General features: G+C 39.3%; 3 protein-coding genes across 3 annotated transcripts in view; all 3 read left to right on the forward strand.

Moving 5' to 3' along the window:
• Positions 1 to 47: 47 nt before the first annotated feature.
• Positions 48 to 2,330, forward strand: pop5 (POP5 homolog, ribonuclease P/MRP subunit). The gene is made up of 5 exons (XM_014977418.2): positions 48 to 210; positions 283 to 425; positions 1,580 to 1,729; positions 1,818 to 1,901; positions 1,993 to 2,330. The coding sequence occupies exons 1-5, from the start codon at positions 191 to 193 to the stop codon at positions 2,097 to 2,099; spliced, it is 504 nt and encodes a 167-aa protein (XP_014832904.2). The 5' UTR covers positions 48 to 190; the 3' UTR covers positions 2,100 to 2,330.
• Positions 2,331 to 3,558: 1,228 nt separating this feature from the next.
• rnf10 (ring finger protein 10) lies at positions 3,559 to 12,093 on the forward strand. The gene is made up of 17 exons (XM_014977416.2): positions 3,559 to 4,122; positions 5,682 to 5,866; positions 5,961 to 6,166; positions 6,316 to 6,406; positions 6,485 to 6,669; positions 6,824 to 6,960; positions 7,660 to 7,814; positions 7,920 to 8,045; positions 8,573 to 8,825; positions 8,998 to 9,131; positions 9,305 to 9,422; positions 9,537 to 9,638; positions 9,709 to 9,846; positions 9,929 to 10,014; positions 10,090 to 10,147; positions 10,817 to 10,981; positions 11,085 to 12,093. The coding sequence occupies exons 1-17, from the start codon at positions 3,960 to 3,962 to the stop codon at positions 11,156 to 11,158; spliced, it is 2,376 nt and encodes a 791-aa protein (XP_014832902.2). The 5' UTR covers positions 3,559 to 3,959; the 3' UTR covers positions 11,159 to 12,093.
• A 1,382-nt stretch (positions 12,094 to 13,475) lies between these two features.
• Positions 13,476 to 18,522, forward strand: part of LOC106929235 (uncharacterized) — a 34,641-nt gene continuing 29,594 nt past the window's right edge. Inside the window, exon 1 of the mRNA XM_088009062.1 lies at positions 13,476 to 13,768. The gene's annotated coding sequence lies outside the window, so the exon portion shown is untranslated. The remainder of the gene's footprint in view (positions 13,769 to 18,522) is intronic.

An 18,522-nucleotide genomic window follows, 5' to 3' on the forward strand; every position in this document is an offset into this window, starting at 1 on the left:
TTTTGATGCACGTTTAGCGTTCGCTTCTCGTCTGAATATTAGCTCAGACGGTTTTTCGACTCCTGGCCGCCTATGAATGGTCTCAAAAGCATAATATATTTTCCAATGATGTCCGCATGGTGGCGCTCGCGCGACAGCTTAACACAAAAGTTTTGTTGACGGAAGTTCCTGCGGAAAAATAGAAGCAACGATGGTGCGGGTGAAGTCGAGGTAAAACACGTGCTTTTAGTTACCTTTGTGTGTTTGAGATACATCTCTGATGTTATCTGTTTATATCGGCAGGTATTTGTTATGTGAGATAAATGTATCTGACAGGCGCGACCTGCTGAAGCTGGACGATCGAGCTGTAGCGGGGTCCGTGAAGGCAGCAGTGGCCCGCACTCACGGTGACTACGGAGCAGCTCTTTGCAGCATCCGATTCTGCGGTAAGCTGTCAGTGCATAGAGTGGTCGGACTATTTCCTTGATTAGACTGCATACTGCAGTAAAATAGCACTTAACATTGACCGTTCATTGTAAATGCGAAATCCTCGTCAGTAGGAATTGGTAGATAAGTACAACGGGATAAAATTGATACAATTGAAATCAGGATTCATATCTTGCTCTAAACAGGAGCTGTTCAGCTAAAGAGTATCAAAATTAGCAGAGACAAAACAGACCTCAGGGGCTCTGATCAACTTATGGTGTTTTATTGTGCAACTAAAATCCACTAACTGTTTGAGATCATCTGTTTCTTCACCAGACTCTAAAGTGAAAACCGCATTAATGAAAGTACCTAAACAAATTGAAACAGTTAGACAAGGATACTTGGAGGGCAATGTTTAGTCAGATTAAAGAAAGGATGAACAGATCAAAATGGAGCTCACCACAGCATTTATATGCCATAAAATTTAACACTGTAACATGTAGCATTGTATTCTTTAAAACATTGAAAAAACAACACATGCAAAAGGTCAAAAAGTTAAAATCAGCAATAAAAGAAGTCCAACCAATAAACCATTACATTTGGAGGTATATACAAGAATTGGACTTCCTTAAAGAAAACAAAAAACTTTGTGTCTGATGAGTTACGGCACTGTGCACAAGGATCACAGCAAAAGTAAAACCAGTTGACTGGTGAAAAGATCCAGCATCTGGTGAATTATATTTTTCCAGTATCAGAATGAACTAATTTGCCTTTCAAATTGTGATTTAATGTAATCAAAGGGGGCATACAGTTGATATAACTGAAGAATGGCTTTCTTTTAAGGGTGCTAGTGTTTTTTTACTGTATTTTTTCTGAAAATGTACAAAAACATCTGCAGATGAATTTAAGTTTCCTTGAGATTTTTTTTTAAAGACTTTGCAAAACACTTTGACAAAAGAGGTACAGCTTGTTCAACCAGAAGAGTTGGAACATTTGCTTGCCTTAATGCTCTGTTCGCCTTTGATTTATGAAGGTGCTCCCGAACTCAAAACATTGCTCGTGTATTGTCATCGGTCTAAATATAAGGTGGTAGTTTAATTTCCTGGTGCAGGAATTTGATTCACTAACACTTTAATCATTTCTCTCTGTCTCTTGTTTTTTTTTTTTCCTTCAGTGAAATATCTGAATGCCCACACTGGAATTGTGTTTCTCCGTTTCCCCAAAGGATGTTACAAACTCCTCTGGTCTGCTCTGCCATTCATTACAAGCATTGAGTGTCGTGGACGAATAATCCCATGTTTCTTAAACTGTTTGCATGTTGGAGGTGAGGTGTAAAAAGAAAAAAAAAACACAAAATAACACTGAAATACATTAAAATCACCATCGAATTTAGAGTGGTTACTTCTCTACAGGAACAATCAGAACATGTCAGAAGTTTTTGATCCGATACAACACCCGGCAGCTCCATCGAATGCTCCCTAAATGTAAAAATAAAGGTAATGAATTAATTAAATTGATCAATTCTTTCTGGTTTGATCAATTCTTTCTCATTTGATCCAATGTCTTTCTTTCTTTCTTTTTTTTTAGAGGAAAAAAGGAAGATTCAAGAAGCAATTCTAAGGTGCTCTCTAACAGGTGGAGGCGATGAAGCATTGGAGGATGAGCTGGAGAGTGAAGAGGAGGATGATGAATAAGGAATTAAGGGAATCTCTCTTTTATTTCGTTTTATAGGGTTTCTCAGTGGCTATGTAAACATCGCACTTTGAATAATTAATGAGACCTAACAGAAGCATGGCTAATATTCTACAATTTCTCCAGAAAGTATGTCAGCATAAAAATATCAGTTACATGGCATGCTAAAAATAATATTGTAATTTAATTTTACGTTTGACATTTTTATGTAATAAATGTATTTATGTTTTGTCTGACATTTTTTTCCTTTAAAGAAGAGGGATGTTAGCAGTGTTTGTCATAGTATATAATTATTTATTGTTTTTTACATTATTTTCTCCACATGCTCACAAAAACCAGCCGTAGATTCAATGGCATTTATTGTCAAATACAGCAGTAGAAGCAAACGGCTAGATTTTGTTATAGCAATAGAAAACAACATGCTATTTATTATTACTGGCTTTTGTTCAGAAGGACAGTACACTTCCGATTTTGGCATTCCTGGACAATAATTATAAAAGTCTTAACGTTATTTTTTTTTTCTTATATTTATTATGCCTTTGTACCCATTCAGATCTGAGACACACCTGGTTTCTTTCTAGAACAGGCTGGACATTCTCACTGTGTTTGCATTTAGTCATTTTAAATAATTGATTTTAATTGTAGATAGATGAAAGAAAAAAAACAAATCAAATCAGTGCAGTACATTTAATTATTGAGGAGAAACTACCATTACTTCTTTTTAAATTTCTATTTTTATTTTTACATGAAATCCCACATACTGCTGTAATTCTTAACCCTATATCCAGTGAACCTTGTTTCAGTTGTTTGAACTTTTTTTTGTTATTATACAGTAAATGCTGGCTTGTCTGAATGAGCTATTTTCCAATGGCCATCTCCTGGCAGGTTAATCAACATGTGCCCTAAAAAGCATGTTCTCTTGTTCTTAAAACTTTGCATATGGGCAAAATAAAGAGAAGAAAAAAACCCTGACCTTAATCATGCTAAATTTGTTAAAGCAACAGGAAGTCATGCATTAGTGAAATAAGGTTTCCAGATGGTAGTCACCTTAAAAAAGTAACAATGAAATTACGAGTCTATTCATTTTACAGGAATATTTATGGTTGCCATTAACATAGTGACAACTGTGGTTGTGTTAAAAAAGATTCTTTTTTTTATTTTAGATTTTTACCTGTACTGAGTACATGGACCCTGAATTAGAAGTTTTTAGGGGTTTAAATTTAAATTTCCATACTAAAACTGTTTATACATATTTAAGCAGTTATAACGGTGGAGGCGGTGTATGCAAATATTATAGTTCCTATGGGGGGGCGGAAAGTTAGGAAGTTTGTAAATCCAACAGATTTGTAATTTCTACATTTTCTCAAAGATTTGGGGGCTTTCAGATCATGAGTGGAGTTCTACTACATTTCCCAGAGTTGCTCGCTCATATCTTCGCTAACTAGGCTGGCAGCGTTACAAGAAACATCCGGGTCTCTCAGGTTCCTGTCTGGCGACCCGTCGCCATTAGTGCACGCTCTTTACTACGGACCTCGTTTTTAGGCTAAAATTCCCAATTTGGGTTGTTTTCCAGCTTCTGGAAAACATTTAGCGCCTTGTTAAGGGCACGTTGTTTTCCTTAACGAGCAAAAACCCGACAGTCAGAGGGGGTTTTGGCCCCGTTTGGCGAGCTTTCGTCCTCTCCTCTGCCAGGCTTCACGACTTGAGACGCCATAACCGTGTCTCTTTATTTTTCTCTGGTTTGTTTTATGGTCAAGATGTCGCCGTGATGGGGTCTCCGCGTTTGACAGAAATGAATCAGGGCCTTCGCCGCCTGACCCGCACTCACTGCAACCCGCTATTGTCCTCCGTTTCCCCGTTTAATGCTAGAGAGCTCGGCGGCTCTCTGCCAGAAGCTCGGCCCGAACAGCGCTCACTGCACGGAGACAAACATGGAGAAAAACCCCAACAGCAGCACCAGCAACAAGGTTCCGCCCCGTTCCAGCTCCACAGGCCCACCGCCTGGAGAATCTAAGCCCAAAACAGGTACAAATACACTCAAAAATTGTTCCTTGTGTTTGTAAAGCTGTTGGATATTTGCAGCGAAAACCCTCCAACTCCCCGTGGCGTGCTGGGGCCTAGCAGCAGCGCTGCACAGCTTGTTTATCAGGAGCGACTGACGTCGCCATCAAAACATTTGAGCCAGCAGCAGTCAGAGCTGCGGCTGACACATGCATACAGCTTTTTTACATGCAATATTATATACCCCGGATTAATATACCACAACTCTCCCATACGTGACAGCTAAAACTCCACCAGTTCAACTTCTTAATAATTGAAAGTTAAGTTAGTTTTGAATGGAAGCCAGTATAAATTAACCTTTCTTCACGGTGCACTTTACACACCCAAAGTGACCTGAAAGGGCTGTACAGGTCCATAAAATAAAACATAACCAATAAAACACAAACACCTAGAATAAAACAGACAAAAAAGGGAGAGAAAAAAATATTTTTTTACCTTGTATATTAATATTTATTTATTTTAGTTGAACATTTTGTAACCAGTCTTTGCTTCATTAAATTAATAGCAGCTTAGTTACCTGAAAAAAAAAATCCAAACTACTGTAGGTCAGCAGCTTCCTTAATTAGCTACATTTAAAAATAAATAAATACATTTGAACAACAATGATACCACTATCTTAATTCATTGTTGAAAAGTGACAGTTCCTGTTGCTCATGCTAAAATATTAATACAGTTAACTTTTTAAAAAATGTTGCATGTTTGTTATACCAGTATTATTGTATTCAATACTAATGTGTATTAAGCTACTGCAGCTTAGTTGCAGGAGCTTTTTCTTTCTAGTAAAACGTTTTCAGTAAAGTCTCTTTGTTGACAGAAAAATAATGATTTTATTTACATTTTTTCATTTTAATTTACTCACCATTTTGGATCAGTTGTTTTAACAAACCTGAAACAGAAAGATATTAACACAGTTTTGTTAAGTGTTTGTCTCAGATCACATCATCATGACGGTGCTCAGCCACATTTTTGTATTTTGGACATTTTGCTGATATTGTGAAGTTGTTATAAATTTTGTGGTAATTTTCTAGACTGTTAATTTCTTTGCCGTTCAGCTCTTTAGAGGGAAAGCTTGTATAGCTGTAAAATGATCTGCTTTTGCTGGTTGAGTAGTTGGGCTATCTGCTCCTGAAGATTTTCTGCAGTCGGAAAATGTTTAAAAAAAAGAGATTAGCTTAATAAGACTGATTGGTGGTGCTCATTTAATTTCAATGCTAGAACTGTGTGTTGAATTTGTTCTTCTTGTCGTAAATTAAGGAACCAGCTGAGCAGTGTGCAGCAAGAGGTGGAGAAGGAGCAGGTTGACAAGAGAATCTCAATATTTTATTTGAGTTTTTTTTAGTTTTCTTTCATTTCTGCAGACCTTGAGGTCCTCTAAATCGATGATGCCACCAGGAGTCCTGGGGTTTAAATTGCAAAAAAGGGAGCTTGAGACATTAAGTCGCCCCAGAGTCAAAATGCACTGGAGTTATGAAAATAACTATGTACATTGCCTCATCTAACCTATTTTATTATTTCTGTCTCAGAAGGTAAAAATAATGGGGGCTCTAAGCGCTACAACCGGAAGCGGGAGCCCTCCTTTCCCAAAGCTGAAAATTTCCCCGGCCCTCGCCGCACCAATTCACAGAAAAGCAAGAATTTCGACAAGAGACCTCCTCAGAGAGGCGGGGGGCGACAGTATGGAGTCATGGGCGGAGGACGACGTGAGGAGGTTCGTATTCTCCATCATCATCTTCGCTTTGTTGAGGGCTATGGGGGGGGAAGCAGATTCTTTGAGCCTAACTTTCTCATTTGTGCGTCTGCAGGTAGCAGAGACCCGCCGGGCCGAGTTTAGCCCGGCTCAATTTGCTGGACCCAAAAAAATCAGCCTGAATCACCTGCTAAATTTCACCTTCGAGCCTCGCGGAGGCAACGACGGCGTCGGAGACGGCGGCCACTCCTACTGGGGCCGCAGGAACAAGTGGGGCCACAAGAACAAGCCCTTCAACAAGGAGCTTTTCCTCCAGGCCAAGTAAGCAGACCCTGAAGTAGTCGAGTAGAGTTGAAAATGATTTTAGTTATCGATTAATAACAATTAATCAGATTAAACGTTTCAGCCCTACAGTCAAGAGGTTAGAAGTAGAAAACTAATGTTGAACTCGGGATGTTTTCGTGTTTCAGCTGCCAGTTTGTGGTGACTGATGACCAGGACTACAAGGCTCACTTCACTGACCCAGACACTCTGGTCAACTGGGACTGTGTACAGCAAGTGGTAAGTATGGATCCATCCAAGCTTATGTCCACAAGAGGTTAAATTGCGTAACGACGGATGTTTTCTGTGCATCGGCAGCGCATCTACAGCCACGAGATGCCATCTTGCCCCATCTGCCTCTATCCTCCTGTGGCGGCTCGCATCACACGGTGCGGACACATCTTCTGCTGGCCGTGCATGCTCCACTACCTGTCTCTTAGCGACAAGAGCTGGTCCAAGTGCCCCATCTGCTACGAGGCCGTGCACACAGCTGACCTGAAGAGGTAAACGAGGAGAGAGAGGCTGCAGACGGGATGCAGTTAATGTTACTTTTGAAACAACTGAGTAGTTGTTAAATCATAGAAGTAGCTTAGCTTCTTTGCGTGTTCAGACAGTGTCAGTATATAAACTGGAGTTTTTTTGTTGTTGTTGTTGCAGTGTGGTTGCCATGGAAACCAAGCAGTATGTGGTCGGGGACGAAATCACCATGCGTCTGATGCGGAGAGAAAAGGGGGCTCTGGTGGCTATGCCAAGCTCCCAGTGGGTGAAGGTGGAGGAGCCTGTCCGCTTTGGAGGCAAGTGGCTTTTCTTGGCGTGTTTTCACACTTGATAGTCCGGTAGACTCGGTTCAGTCGGGGGTCAAAGTTGCAACAGTTGTTACATATTCAGCTGGTGTGATCCGCTTTCACACTGCTCTGTGTCAAACAAACCAAAACCCTTTGAAAAACGTGTTTGTCTCTTCACCTGTGGTGGCGCTGCACCAAGAGCTACCGAAGGAAACGACATGAAAACCTTACAAGTGCAACTTCCTTCTTCATTAAATGTAAACAGAAATGGAGTAGCGTCAGATTTTAGCAGTTGTAGGATTTCTCTTTTGTCTTTGTTAAAAGGTCTCTAGACATTTCTCCCGCTAATGCTAGAGCACGGGTTTGTTTTGGTTGCATTTACCCAGAATGCTCTGCGCTCCGGTCCTCCTGGTGATCACATTATGCATTTTAACCGCGCTGGAGTTCACTTCAACCAAACCGAGACCCGTGTTTGCTTTTCTGACCTGCGTCAGAGCACGATCACACATTCACTCCTTCCCAGACGAATCGGACTTAAAAAAATAAACAGTTTAAATTTCCTTCTTAGTGCAGTCTGGACTGAGAAAAACTTTTCTATTGTCACTGACTTCATAGGAATACTTGTGTTGATTGATCAGGTTGGAAGGCTTCTTATTTGTCATCAGAGAATGATGGTAACTTCTCTTTATTTATTTTTTTCCTTTGTAGACGCTTCTTTGAGTCAGTATTCCAAGCTCCTGCTGACATCCCCGTCGCAGGTCCTGGATTTGGTAACGGAGGAGAAGGGAATCCTCCAGGCTCAGCTGAGCCTGGAGGAGGAACCTGAGGGCTGCTTCATCCAGAGCGCCCTCTGTCTTTTGCAGGTAGGACTGTTTTCCCTGATGATGCGTTTCGAGGAGCAGCAACTAAAGGATATAAAATTATAAAAACACACAAGCACATAACTGTTTGAATGTTCTTGATGATAGGAGCAGGAGGAAACTCTGCTGAAGCATCAAGTGGCTAATGCAGAAATCCCTGACCTGTCCCCACTGACTCTGAACGATCCTCCTTCCCCGCTGGATGAGGTGGTGACCACTACCCTCAGTGCCAAGGTTACTCTAAAACCGCCTGTTTTGTGATGGATCAGAATACGTGCCTTGCATTTTAATTTTCTTTTATCTACAGTTCTTAGTAAGGTTGCAAGTTATCGATAAATTAGTTAATCTAAAGTCGATCGACTAATGAAATGAAACCTGAGTTTTGTCTTGTATCAACAGAAGGGGTTACATTTTTCTTAATATGCTTATTAAAAAATTTTTATTTTGTATCAGCTGTATTAAATACTAAAAAATTTTATCGTATTTTCTCGCATTATTAAACTTTCACATTTATAAAATGTGAAAATGTGTTAAAGTTTCAATTTTGTAATTTTCAGTTGACATGCTTAAGGATGACCAACAACGCCCTCTGCTGGATGTCAGCCAAACTACAACACTAAAAAACGGCCTAAGAGGACCTTAGTTAATGGACTGGAACTAATTATAATCTAATAAACCATTAACTGACAATTAATTGAGTTGATTGATTGTTTACATTTGTATATTCTACATTAAGACTCCGTCCCTCATTTCTCTTGCAGCCTGTGCTGCAGTACGCCTCGGCTTTTGACGATGAGGTGGCGGAGTTCCCAGAGGACACAGCTGCAGAGCTGCCAGGTAGTCCCGACGCTGTCCTAGAGAGCGTCCTGGAGGAGACCCCCGAGAGCGTCCTGGAGGAGCCCCCCGAGGCTGAGCCGGAGCCCCAGCTGGAGGAAGAGAGCCCAGCCAATCAGATGGAGTCTGCCCGCCCCTCTGCTGCTGTGGTGCACGGACCGTACTACTATTTCTACCAAGGTGTGCAATTCCCTCTCCTGTCCAACACCATGTGTGTAGAGATTATCTTCATCATTTGTTTTTGTTTTTCAAAATTTTGTAAAAAAAAAAAAAAAAAAAAAATTGCAGAAATTAGATTGTGTGCTTTAGAGTTTGGTTTTTAATAATTAAATGTTTTTTTCCTCTCTGTCAGCTGACGACTGCCAGCAGATGTTCCTGCATCCCATCAATGTGCGCTGCCTTCTGCGTGAATACGGCAGCTTGGAGGCTTGTCCCGACTCCATCACTGCCACAGTGGTGGAGATAGTAGGACACACAGTCAATGAGGTCAGCAAAAAAAATAAATAAAGAAAGAAATACTTGTGGAAAATAAGTATTAAGTTACTAAAAGTAATAAATAGATTTAAAGCTCTTCTTTTCAATAAAAAAAGAGAGGATTTACTTTGTCAACATGTTCGCTTTAGGTCTACAAATAAAACTGTTTTGTTGGTTTATTTCAGGAGATCCGTCGTCGGCATCGCTATCTGGCTCACCTGCCGCTCACCTGCGAATTCAGCATCTGCGAGTTGGCCCTGCAGCCGCCGATCCTGTCCAAAGAAACTCTGGACACGTTTGCTGGTTTGGACACTTATTTTTTAAAATGTTTTTTTTTTACTGTTTTAACAGTCTTCACCCACAGCTTGTAAGACTCTTTTTTTTTTTTAACACCTAAGTTATCCGTCAAACTTTTAGATGACTTGGAGAAGAGAAAGCGCCTGAGGCAGAAGAAGGCGAGGGATGAAAAACGCAGGGAGAAACGCATTGAAATGGAGGAGAACAAGAAGCAGGGGAAATGTAAGAGAAGTCACTTTAAACTCGAACTCTCTGTGTGATTCCAGGTTGACTTTTCTTTTTGTCCTGTCAGATCCCGAGGTACATATTGGACTGGAGAACCTTAATCATTTCCCAGCATTCGGCTCCCCTCCCCACTACAGCAACCCGCCAATCCAACCCAATTTTACTTTAGCTCCTCCATCTCCCCTCAGCACCAGCCCTTCCTCAGGTAAGATTCCCGTTTAGGTTTTATCCGTGTCGGAACATTATAAAATTCCCTCTAAATTCCCCCTCCTCCTCCTTCGTTTCAGATGGGATTAGCTTCCCGAGCCTGAGTGTGTCCTCGCCTACTGTGGGTAGCATGGAGGACGATTCCCACTGCATGTCCTTTGCACAGGTGTGTGTTCAGTGAACATTTGTAGATCAACCAATGACGACAAAGTGATTAACTCCATGTGTTAATTCTGTGCAGATGCTGAAAGACGGGAAAGCCAGAGCTGATGCTGGGCTCAGGGTCACTCCAAAGACAGGTGACACAAACCAAAGAATCATTTAACTAATTATTGATGTTTAAAAAAAGAGTAGTTATAGCCCTTCAATATTTGCACATTTCCCACTCAGCCATTTTGATCCAGGTGTGTTGGAGCAGAAGTGCATTAAAAGTTGCAGGACTGGAGCTGGAGGCCCTCCCTGTGTTTAGATTAACTTAGCATAACCCAGTACACAAACACTCCAGCTCCAGTTGCAATTAAAATTTTACTAAAGGAAATTTAAGGTAAATCTGTGTCAGGTTTTAACGTTTTCTTTTCATTTTTTAGAAAAATTGTATCATTTATCTTCCAATTTGAAATGTTGCACTGCTTCAGATAGTTACTGTATCACAATGAATCCTAATGGAAATACGTTGAAGGTTGCGGTTGGAAAAGGCAAAACGTGAATCGGTCAAGGAGCTGAAATCCATTTTTTCGACTGATAGGATTGTTTCCAGCAAACATTTTGTAATAATTTCACTAGTATCTACGAATGGTAGGTCTGGGTTGTTGTTGGAATAACTTGCGCTAAATGCAACAATGGTGGTTTGATGAGTTTGAGTTGAAGCACATCGGTGAAAGCAAACCGTCATGAACTTTTATACATGCTGTTTGTACATATCCTTTCAGGAGAATTTCTGACTACGGATTGTGTTTTCTCCCGTGCAGACAAGCTGCTCGCCCCCCCAGCGGCAGACAGCGACGGTGAGAGCGACGGCTCGGATCGCGTTCCCGTGCCCAGCTTTCAGAATTCCTTCAGTCAGGCTTTCGAGAAGGCCCTTCTGCAGCTGGACAGCGGTCCTGCTGCCCCGCCGCAGCCTGTGGTAGAACCAGGTCAGCAACCGTGCCATCGTCCAACGATCCGATTGACTGTCAGTCGACGCGCACTCACTCACTCACTCACTCACTCTCACTCTCTCATAATCTTGTGTTTCAGATGAAAAGGGAGGGAAGAAGAAAAAGAAGAAACAGAAACTTCTCTTCAGCACATCCATGGTTCACACAAAGTAGAAAGAAAAAAAAAAAAGAGTTCATTTAATGATTTTGTTTCTTTGGGTCTTCCTGCTGCTTGTGTTTTATTTTCCTCCCCAGACGTTGGAAATCTAAGCTATGAAAGTAGGATTTACCGTGTAGCCAAAGCTCACATTACTTCAGATCCCATTGCTGCTGCTGCTTTAGTTGTTTTCCCATCAGTTTCATTTCCAATCAGTTTGTCTTTTTTTGTCCAACCGGACCCATCACACTGAAAGCTTTCTGGGTAACCGCGCAGTTCCGATGCAAGGTAAACGAATATAACAAGTTGCTGTCTTCTAATATTTGTTGAAGCTTTCAGACATTTCATATCTTCCAAGTACATAGTTTGACACAGCTTCCAGAGTATTGCACCTAGGACGTATTACTACTACTAATAATAATAAAGGCCAGGTCATGTGGAGGTGCTTCATACTAGAGTAGCAGTCAGCCAGCTGCAGGCATGTTGCACCTACACCACATCATCCTGGACGCCTGCCTTCCAAATAGTTTTGGAAAAGATGGAGCTGTTGCATTTTCTAGCTCTATCATAAGGACATGTTTTAGTACAAGAAAGAAAACAGTATTGTTAACTAAAATAATATCAGTTCTGTTCACTCTATAAAGCATCTCTGCTTGTTGAAAGCTGAAACATGCACTTTCTTTTTCCTTCAGTTTGTCCTGCTTCATTTTCTGATTGGGAATGTTTACCCTAACTATCATTATACCCAGTTGAAATTTGTTTGTGTGTGCCGGAGGATGTGCAGAGCTGGAGGATTGCTGAGATTTGGGCTCATGCTAACGATGAAGTGGATTGGATTTTTTTTTTTTTTTTTTTGAGGGTTCTTCAATTCACCTATATTTTTGAGCAGGTTTATGGGGCAGACAGCATAGTTAGTATGTTGTAACAAATAAAGATTTATGCACAATTATAACCGTGTACCGTAATTTCTGAAATCATGTTGATGCAGTACTGCTCTTGTTCCACAAGAGGGCAGTGCTGATAACGCCCACATTTACCAGGCAAAGCTGTCACTGGCCGTTCTCCACCGAGTGGAAAACTGCTGCAAAGTAGTAAATTAAAATACAAGTTATTCTTTGAGACTTAATTGATTTTTTTTACTAGAGTAGATTGTTAATTTGTATCAAATTTATTATCCAAATACAAATGTATGTAAAGTTATTTATTTTCCGTTCGTTGGAAACCGGAAGTTAGAAGCTAACACTTCACACTTTCGAATTACTAGGTTTTATTCACGTACCTTTTAAATTGGGTTCTTGGGCAGTATTACTGTTTTTAATTTTGCATCACTTCGGTAATGTGTTGAAGTTCGCCATTTAGTGTGGAATTCAACATTTTTTAAAGTCTTTTGTATGCCTTTGGAAGAAAGAGGCATCTGTGTTAAGATTTTCTTTGTGCCATTAGCCTATTATTCAAAATACATGTTCTTTTAGAAATACGGTATCGCAAATGATTCGTTTTTTAATTCTGCTCCCTATTATAGTATTAATGTTCTATCGTTTTCAAATTGGTTCAAGATACTTTCCTCTGTTCTGTAAATCTACCCATTTGAATTTATGTGAAGGGGATTTAAAAAAACTGAAATGAAACCGTCAAAACTGCTCTCAGCTTTAGGTTCACAAAAAAGTACGATTCCAGTATGTGTAAATTAGACGGGTAGTGTTATCTTGAATATTTAATGACTAAAATTGTAATCTTTCTAACATATAATCTTTCAAATATAATTTTTGTGTTTCCAAAAGTTAAGGTCAGCGGTACACTGAAAAAAAAATTTTTGCTAACCATACCTTTCTGTAAAAACAGCACAACTCAGCTATAGCTTGTCAGCTATAGAACATTATAGTGTTTTCGGTTTGTTTTTAATTTTGCTACAAGTTAAGATAAATTATAATCATCCCTCAAAATAAGCCTCTTTGCTCACCTGGCTTTATGCTGACATCATAAAAGGCATATTTGAACAGAGCTTTTTCCAGTACTTCTGTATACTTCTTGTTTGCCCTTTATATGCATATTTCTACTCAACTTCCACCTTCACATGTGGTTATTTGAATTCTGAACTCCTGCAGCAAAACCTTTTCAGGAAAATAAAGCAATAAAAAACAGGCATGAAAACTGTTTGTCAAGACAACCACGGCACCAACCACAGGAATGTACAGATTTCCTTACTAGAAATGTTCAGACTTCATTTACAGTCTAATTATTTTAAAAAATCATATGGATTTGATGAAGACGGGTTTGCAGAAGCGCTCTACTTTCATGGTCCTTTATTTTGAAAGTATTGACCGGAAAGGCGGTAGCCCGTGTGTCCAGCTTGATGGATCTTTGTAGCTTACCAGTCAGACTGCTTGTTGGCTGCTCAGCGCTGTCTGGTCGGTCCTGTCAACAACACTGCAACCTGAGACGGGATAGCCAGTCATTTGGCTAGCTGAGTAAACCAGCTAAATTAGCCACACTGCTAGCCTCTGTATTAACTAACTACCGAGGCTCTGGGACTACCGTGCAAAGTTGGCTGAATATAACCCAGTTTGGAGTTGATTCGACGGTGGCAGAGGAAAAAAACAAACAAAAACAAAACACTTCTCCGTTTGGTAAGTTGTCTCCAGAATGGATAAACCAGGCAGAGAAAGAAAGACAGGTTCAGTCAGTGTTTCCATTTTGAAAGTTCAGCTTCTCGAGTTGTTAGCCTTTCGGTTGCTAGCGAGCAATCTGTTGATGCGGTTTATAGGTCCTCCTGTTTTAAGTCTCCATGGTTGCTCATAAGTCCGAGCTCTTCATTAAGTGTGAACAAGTTTTTTTTCCCGGTGAAATTCTGTCCTGTTCGGTGCACGGCCAAAATTTGCGTTTCGGTAAATTCGACCGGATACTGTCCCTACTGATCCAGACAGTTGGGATGAGCTGGGAGGAAACAAGGAAGAGATAACACTTGTTGAAATGTTTAAACTAAAACAGCTTTCGCTGTCTTGTACGCCGTTGTTTTTGACCAAAATATGAATTAGCAGACACGGTTTCTGAACGCGTGTGTCATAAAATCTGCATTCACTGGCTTTTACTTAAAGCTGCACCAGTCGGACTTTTCCCGACCGATACCAATTTCCTTTCTCTTCCCATTTCCTCCTTTGAGTTTTATCTGGGCAGACTTTTTATGTGCTCCAATTCTGGAATTAATCACATTAACTTGGAGGGGAAAAAAATCCACGTCTCTTGATTGGTTTTGTTGTTTGATTTAAGTAGAATTAATGTAATTTATTGTCCAAAACGTATGTTCTTAAACCTCTTTGATATTTAATAATCGTCCATTCAAATGTCTGACAGACTGATTTTGCTTTCTCTTGCTGTTACCATCATGAACAGGTTGTACACCTGTATTTGTATGTGAGCAAGCATCTTAACACATGAAATTAGCCTCTGATTATTTACGACTTTGACTTATTTACAGTGACATTTATTTATGTTTAAACTTAACTCATTTTTCCTCAATTGACTCTTTCTTTGATCAACAAGACCAAAAATGCAAAAATCGGAATACTTTTGCATGCTTTTTTGACTTATTTATTTATTTATTTATTTTTTACGAAGAATTTACCACATATTAACTAATTTGCGGAAATTTTGCAAAAATTTATTTCGGAAATGTTTAAAGTTCTAATGTACACCAATCAATAATTATCTGGAGATTGAAATTGGCCAATTATTTCTTGATTGGCCTCTGATTGATAAAAGTTATAAACATATGCTGTGTACCGGTCAGACGTCTCCTTCCAATGCCGATCACTGAATCGGTGGCTGACTATTGGAAGCTGAAACTCTGAGAAATCTGTGGAATAAATTCTTACGTCAGCAAATGTTGCAAGTCAAATAAATCAGAGAGCCATAAAATAACTTGTCTTTAACTTATTAGTTTAGTTGAAACAAAAAGACACCTGTGTTCGACTTTTGTATTGTTTAGATTAAATATCAGGTAGTTGATTTACAGCAGTCTTTTAATTCACCCCCCAAAAAATCACGTTTGCTACTGTACAAAGATATTCTCACAATTCAAATCTGATGATGTTGAGAGTTGTATGCAGTGATGTTGAAATTGGTTAGGGTTATTTTTTACTAGTATAGGTAATGTTTTTTTTACCTTTAATTTTCAAATAAAACACAGTTCATACAGCTTACTTAATGATTATTTATGCATAATATTCCTTTGGGTGAGAAAAGGGTATCAGCAGGTTAATATTAAAAACGAAATTAAAAGATGCAAATAAACAAATAATTCAATTCATTTTTAAAATAAGAAAATACAAATTTTGCTGCCTAAACCAGCTTTCCTTCATTTGAACCAGGTGAAGTAAAACTACAACACTTGAGGAGTTTTGACTGAAACATATTTTCAATAAATAAATATATTTATTGAAATACATTTATTTCAATAAATATATAATAATAATAATAATAATAATAATATATATATATATATATATATATATATATATATATATATATAAACATAAATAGTTTTTTAGCTTAATTACTTCTCTGCATATCTTTTTTTTTTTTTTTTTTTTTACAGAATGACCTTTTTTTGAGTCTGCATACTCCAGTTAACAATCTTCAGGATCTAATATGCTGCATAAATCAATATTAATCAGTAAAATCATCTTGTCGTATTTATAATATAAGTTTTCTCACATTGCAAAGAACGTCATGTTTACACCACCTGATATTCCAAGGTGAAAACTTTACCACTGTAGACTTAAGTAATTGTTTTGTTATTGCAGTTCATATTATTAGTAGGACTGCAAGTAACGATTATTCTAGTAATCGATTAATCTATTGATTACTGTGAAGATTAATCAGATTAAAAAAAAAATGGCACAGTTTTTATTTATGTACATAAACCCTTTTCATACCAGATGATTCAGTTCCTTTTTAAATAAGAAAATAAAGATTTTGGTGCCTAAGATGCAATACCAGGCAGCATTCCTTTAGTGAATTAGAAGCTAAAACTGTAGTTTTAGTTTTTGGCTAAAACATATTTACAGATAAAGGTGTTTTAATCTTCAATTCAGAAGGCATATTGGTTTTATTGTACAGTTTTGGCTTGTTCATTGCTCTGAAAAGGTTTTTCTTTTTACCAAATGGCCTTTATTAAATTTGAACACTCTTGGTAGCGATTAATTGATTACTCAGTCAATTGAAAAACTATTTAAATAATCGACGAATCACAATTTAACCCAATGGGCTCTTTGCACCTAAGGCGTTGACGTCACATCTCCAGGAGCTAATGCGGCTCACTTTTTTCCGCTTTGAGTTACCATGACTGGTAGAAAAGACTAAGTTGTATTTCAGATGCAAAAAAACAATACTATTAACATTGTTGTCTTCCTAATATAATGGGCTTTTAAGTTTTCGTTAATTTCCAAGCGTTCCCGAATTAAGAAGATGGTTTGTAAATATCTGTCGCTACCAGCTAATGCCGCACAGCAAAGTTTGCAGCCTTCACTTCACTCCGGATCAGCCTAAAACTACCGGGGATACGGATGGTAAATAAAGGAGCCTCCCTGAGTTATTTCCATGGAATCACTTCTATATTCAGCCTGAAAGTTTATGGGAACGAGAGAGCAGACCAGAGCCAGTCAGCCGAGCAACTGATCCGCCTGTACATACTGCTGTAAACACCGTCCTATCTGAGCTCTTCACAAGAAACATGCAAAGGTAATAAAACGAAATAACACGGAGACATGAAGCAACACGGTCATATTTTTCTAAAAGCAGCAACTTTGAACCTGAACAGCTGAACCAGATCTCTGACACCAGAGCTGCGCTACTGTTAAGCTATGAGGCTTGTTGAGCTCCGTCAGGCTTCGGAAGTAAAAAGCCCAAACCGTAACCTCCCCGTTAATCTCTGACACTAACGACAATAAACACACATAATATACTTGAAAATTAGATAAATACATTGTCTGTTAGAATGTTTAGATACTTAAATAGCACATTTTACAAGAACAATGTCCGAGAATATTGCCTACTAGCATAAGCTAACGTTAATGTTAGCCACAAAGTTTAAGTAAAACTCACCTTCGTGTCAGTGAATGTATAACGAGGCGAACATCTTAAAACCTTTCTCCAGCTGACTTGTTGGGGCTTCGGATCGATGTACAAACCTTGGCCAAGCCCTGCAAGCACCTAATGTAAATGATATTTGTATTGGATCGGAAACAATCGAGCCGCTTTACCCCGAACGCGGAAGCTGAGGTGCAAAGAGCCCATTAATCACGATTGAACGGATTAATAATTTCAGCCTTGATTACATTCACCACCGTAATTGCATGTTTTCCTCATATTGTGCAGGTCTAATCTAATTGCCTGTTCCCTAACCTGTACAGACAAATGGCAGCCGCCATCTTTATTAGTCCTTATGGATGTTTCGTTATTAACCCTGATGCTTGGTCAGCGTCTGAAACTCTTTCAGCATAAAAGTCTGAGGGAAATTCCTTTGTGTAACCTTTGAATAAACCGGCTGAGCCAGGTTACTGACTTCACATCCTTTGGTGTCAAAACAAAACAGACTCCCTGCAGATTTACCCTGTGGCCTGCAGGAACTGCCTGCTAAATACCAAAATGCATTTGTGGTCTTCCTCAAACTTAATGCCAAATTTGTAGATGAAACTAACTTTAAAAAAAACAAAAAACAAAGAAAAAACGAACAAGTTTGTTACTTTTATTTTGTTTTCTGCAGGTTTCAGTCATGACTTGTGTGCAGAATGCTTGTCTCAGCCTATGTAAGACAGAGACTGATCTAATCCCTGCTGGGCTGCCCGACCCCATCATCAGAGTAAATGTTTAGCATTCCATCCTGGCAGAGGCGTTTCCTGTCAACACGAAAAGGTCACTTTTTAAACAAATAAGGAAAACTAAAAAAAAAAAAACCACTTTGTAACGTCTTCTTTCCACGGTGCTTTCTCAGCATTGCTCCCTTTTCCTCCTTCCTCGTGTCCTACTGACTCAGCACAAAAAAGGGAGTGTTAATTACACTTCTGATATCCGCAGATTGACTTTGCATAGATATACACAGAGTAAAAAAAAAAAAAAGCGCGGGGTATTAGGAGTAGCGATCCAGGCGTTGATGCAAATATACGTTGACTGCAGAGAGTCAACGGTGAGCAGTGCGGAGTTCGTGAATTTCCTGGAGCACTCTGCCGTATTTTTACATCCCAACACAGTTTGGCACAGTCGACTCGAATGCATGGGCGTGACTGTGTTTACTCAAGTCTGTGTGAGTGTGCGTTTTATCATCTCTGTGCTTCAGTAAGGGAGGCGTGAGAACGCCACAGTGACGCCACAGTCGGATTAATCC

Source organism: Poecilia mexicana, unplaced genomic scaffold (assembly GCF_051168715.1).
Source record: "Poecilia mexicana isolate PSO_F unplaced genomic scaffold, ASM5116871v1 scaffold_9, whole genome shotgun sequence".
Lineage (NCBI taxonomy): Eukaryota > Metazoa > Chordata > Actinopteri > Cyprinodontiformes > Poeciliidae > Poecilia > Poecilia mexicana.

Excerpts from the sequence above, each read along its gene's own strand:
- pop5 (XM_014977418.2), top strand. The coding sequence starts at position 191 with ATGGTGCGGGTGAAGTCGAG. Across the intron at positions 211-282 it reads ATGGTGCGGGTGAAGTCGAG|GTATTTGTTATGTGAGATAA; the intron begins GTAAAACACGTG and ends TTATATCGGCAG. Across the intron at positions 1,902-1,992 it reads CCCTAAATGTAAAAATAAAG|AGGAAAAAAGGAAGATTCAA; the intron begins GTAATGAATTAA and ends CTTTTTTTTTAG.
- rnf10 (XM_014977416.2), top strand. The coding sequence starts at position 3,960 with ATGCTAGAGAGCTCGGCGGCTCTCTGCCAGAAGCTCGGCCCGAACAGC. Across the intron at positions 7,815-7,919 it reads GCGCCCTCTGTCTTTTGCAG|GAGCAGGAGGAAACTCTGCT; the intron begins GTAGGACTGTTT and ends TCTTGATGATAG. Across the intron at positions 10,015-10,089 it reads ACTGCATGTCCTTTGCACAG|ATGCTGAAAGACGGGAAAGC; the intron begins GTGTGTGTTCAG and ends AATTCTGTGCAG.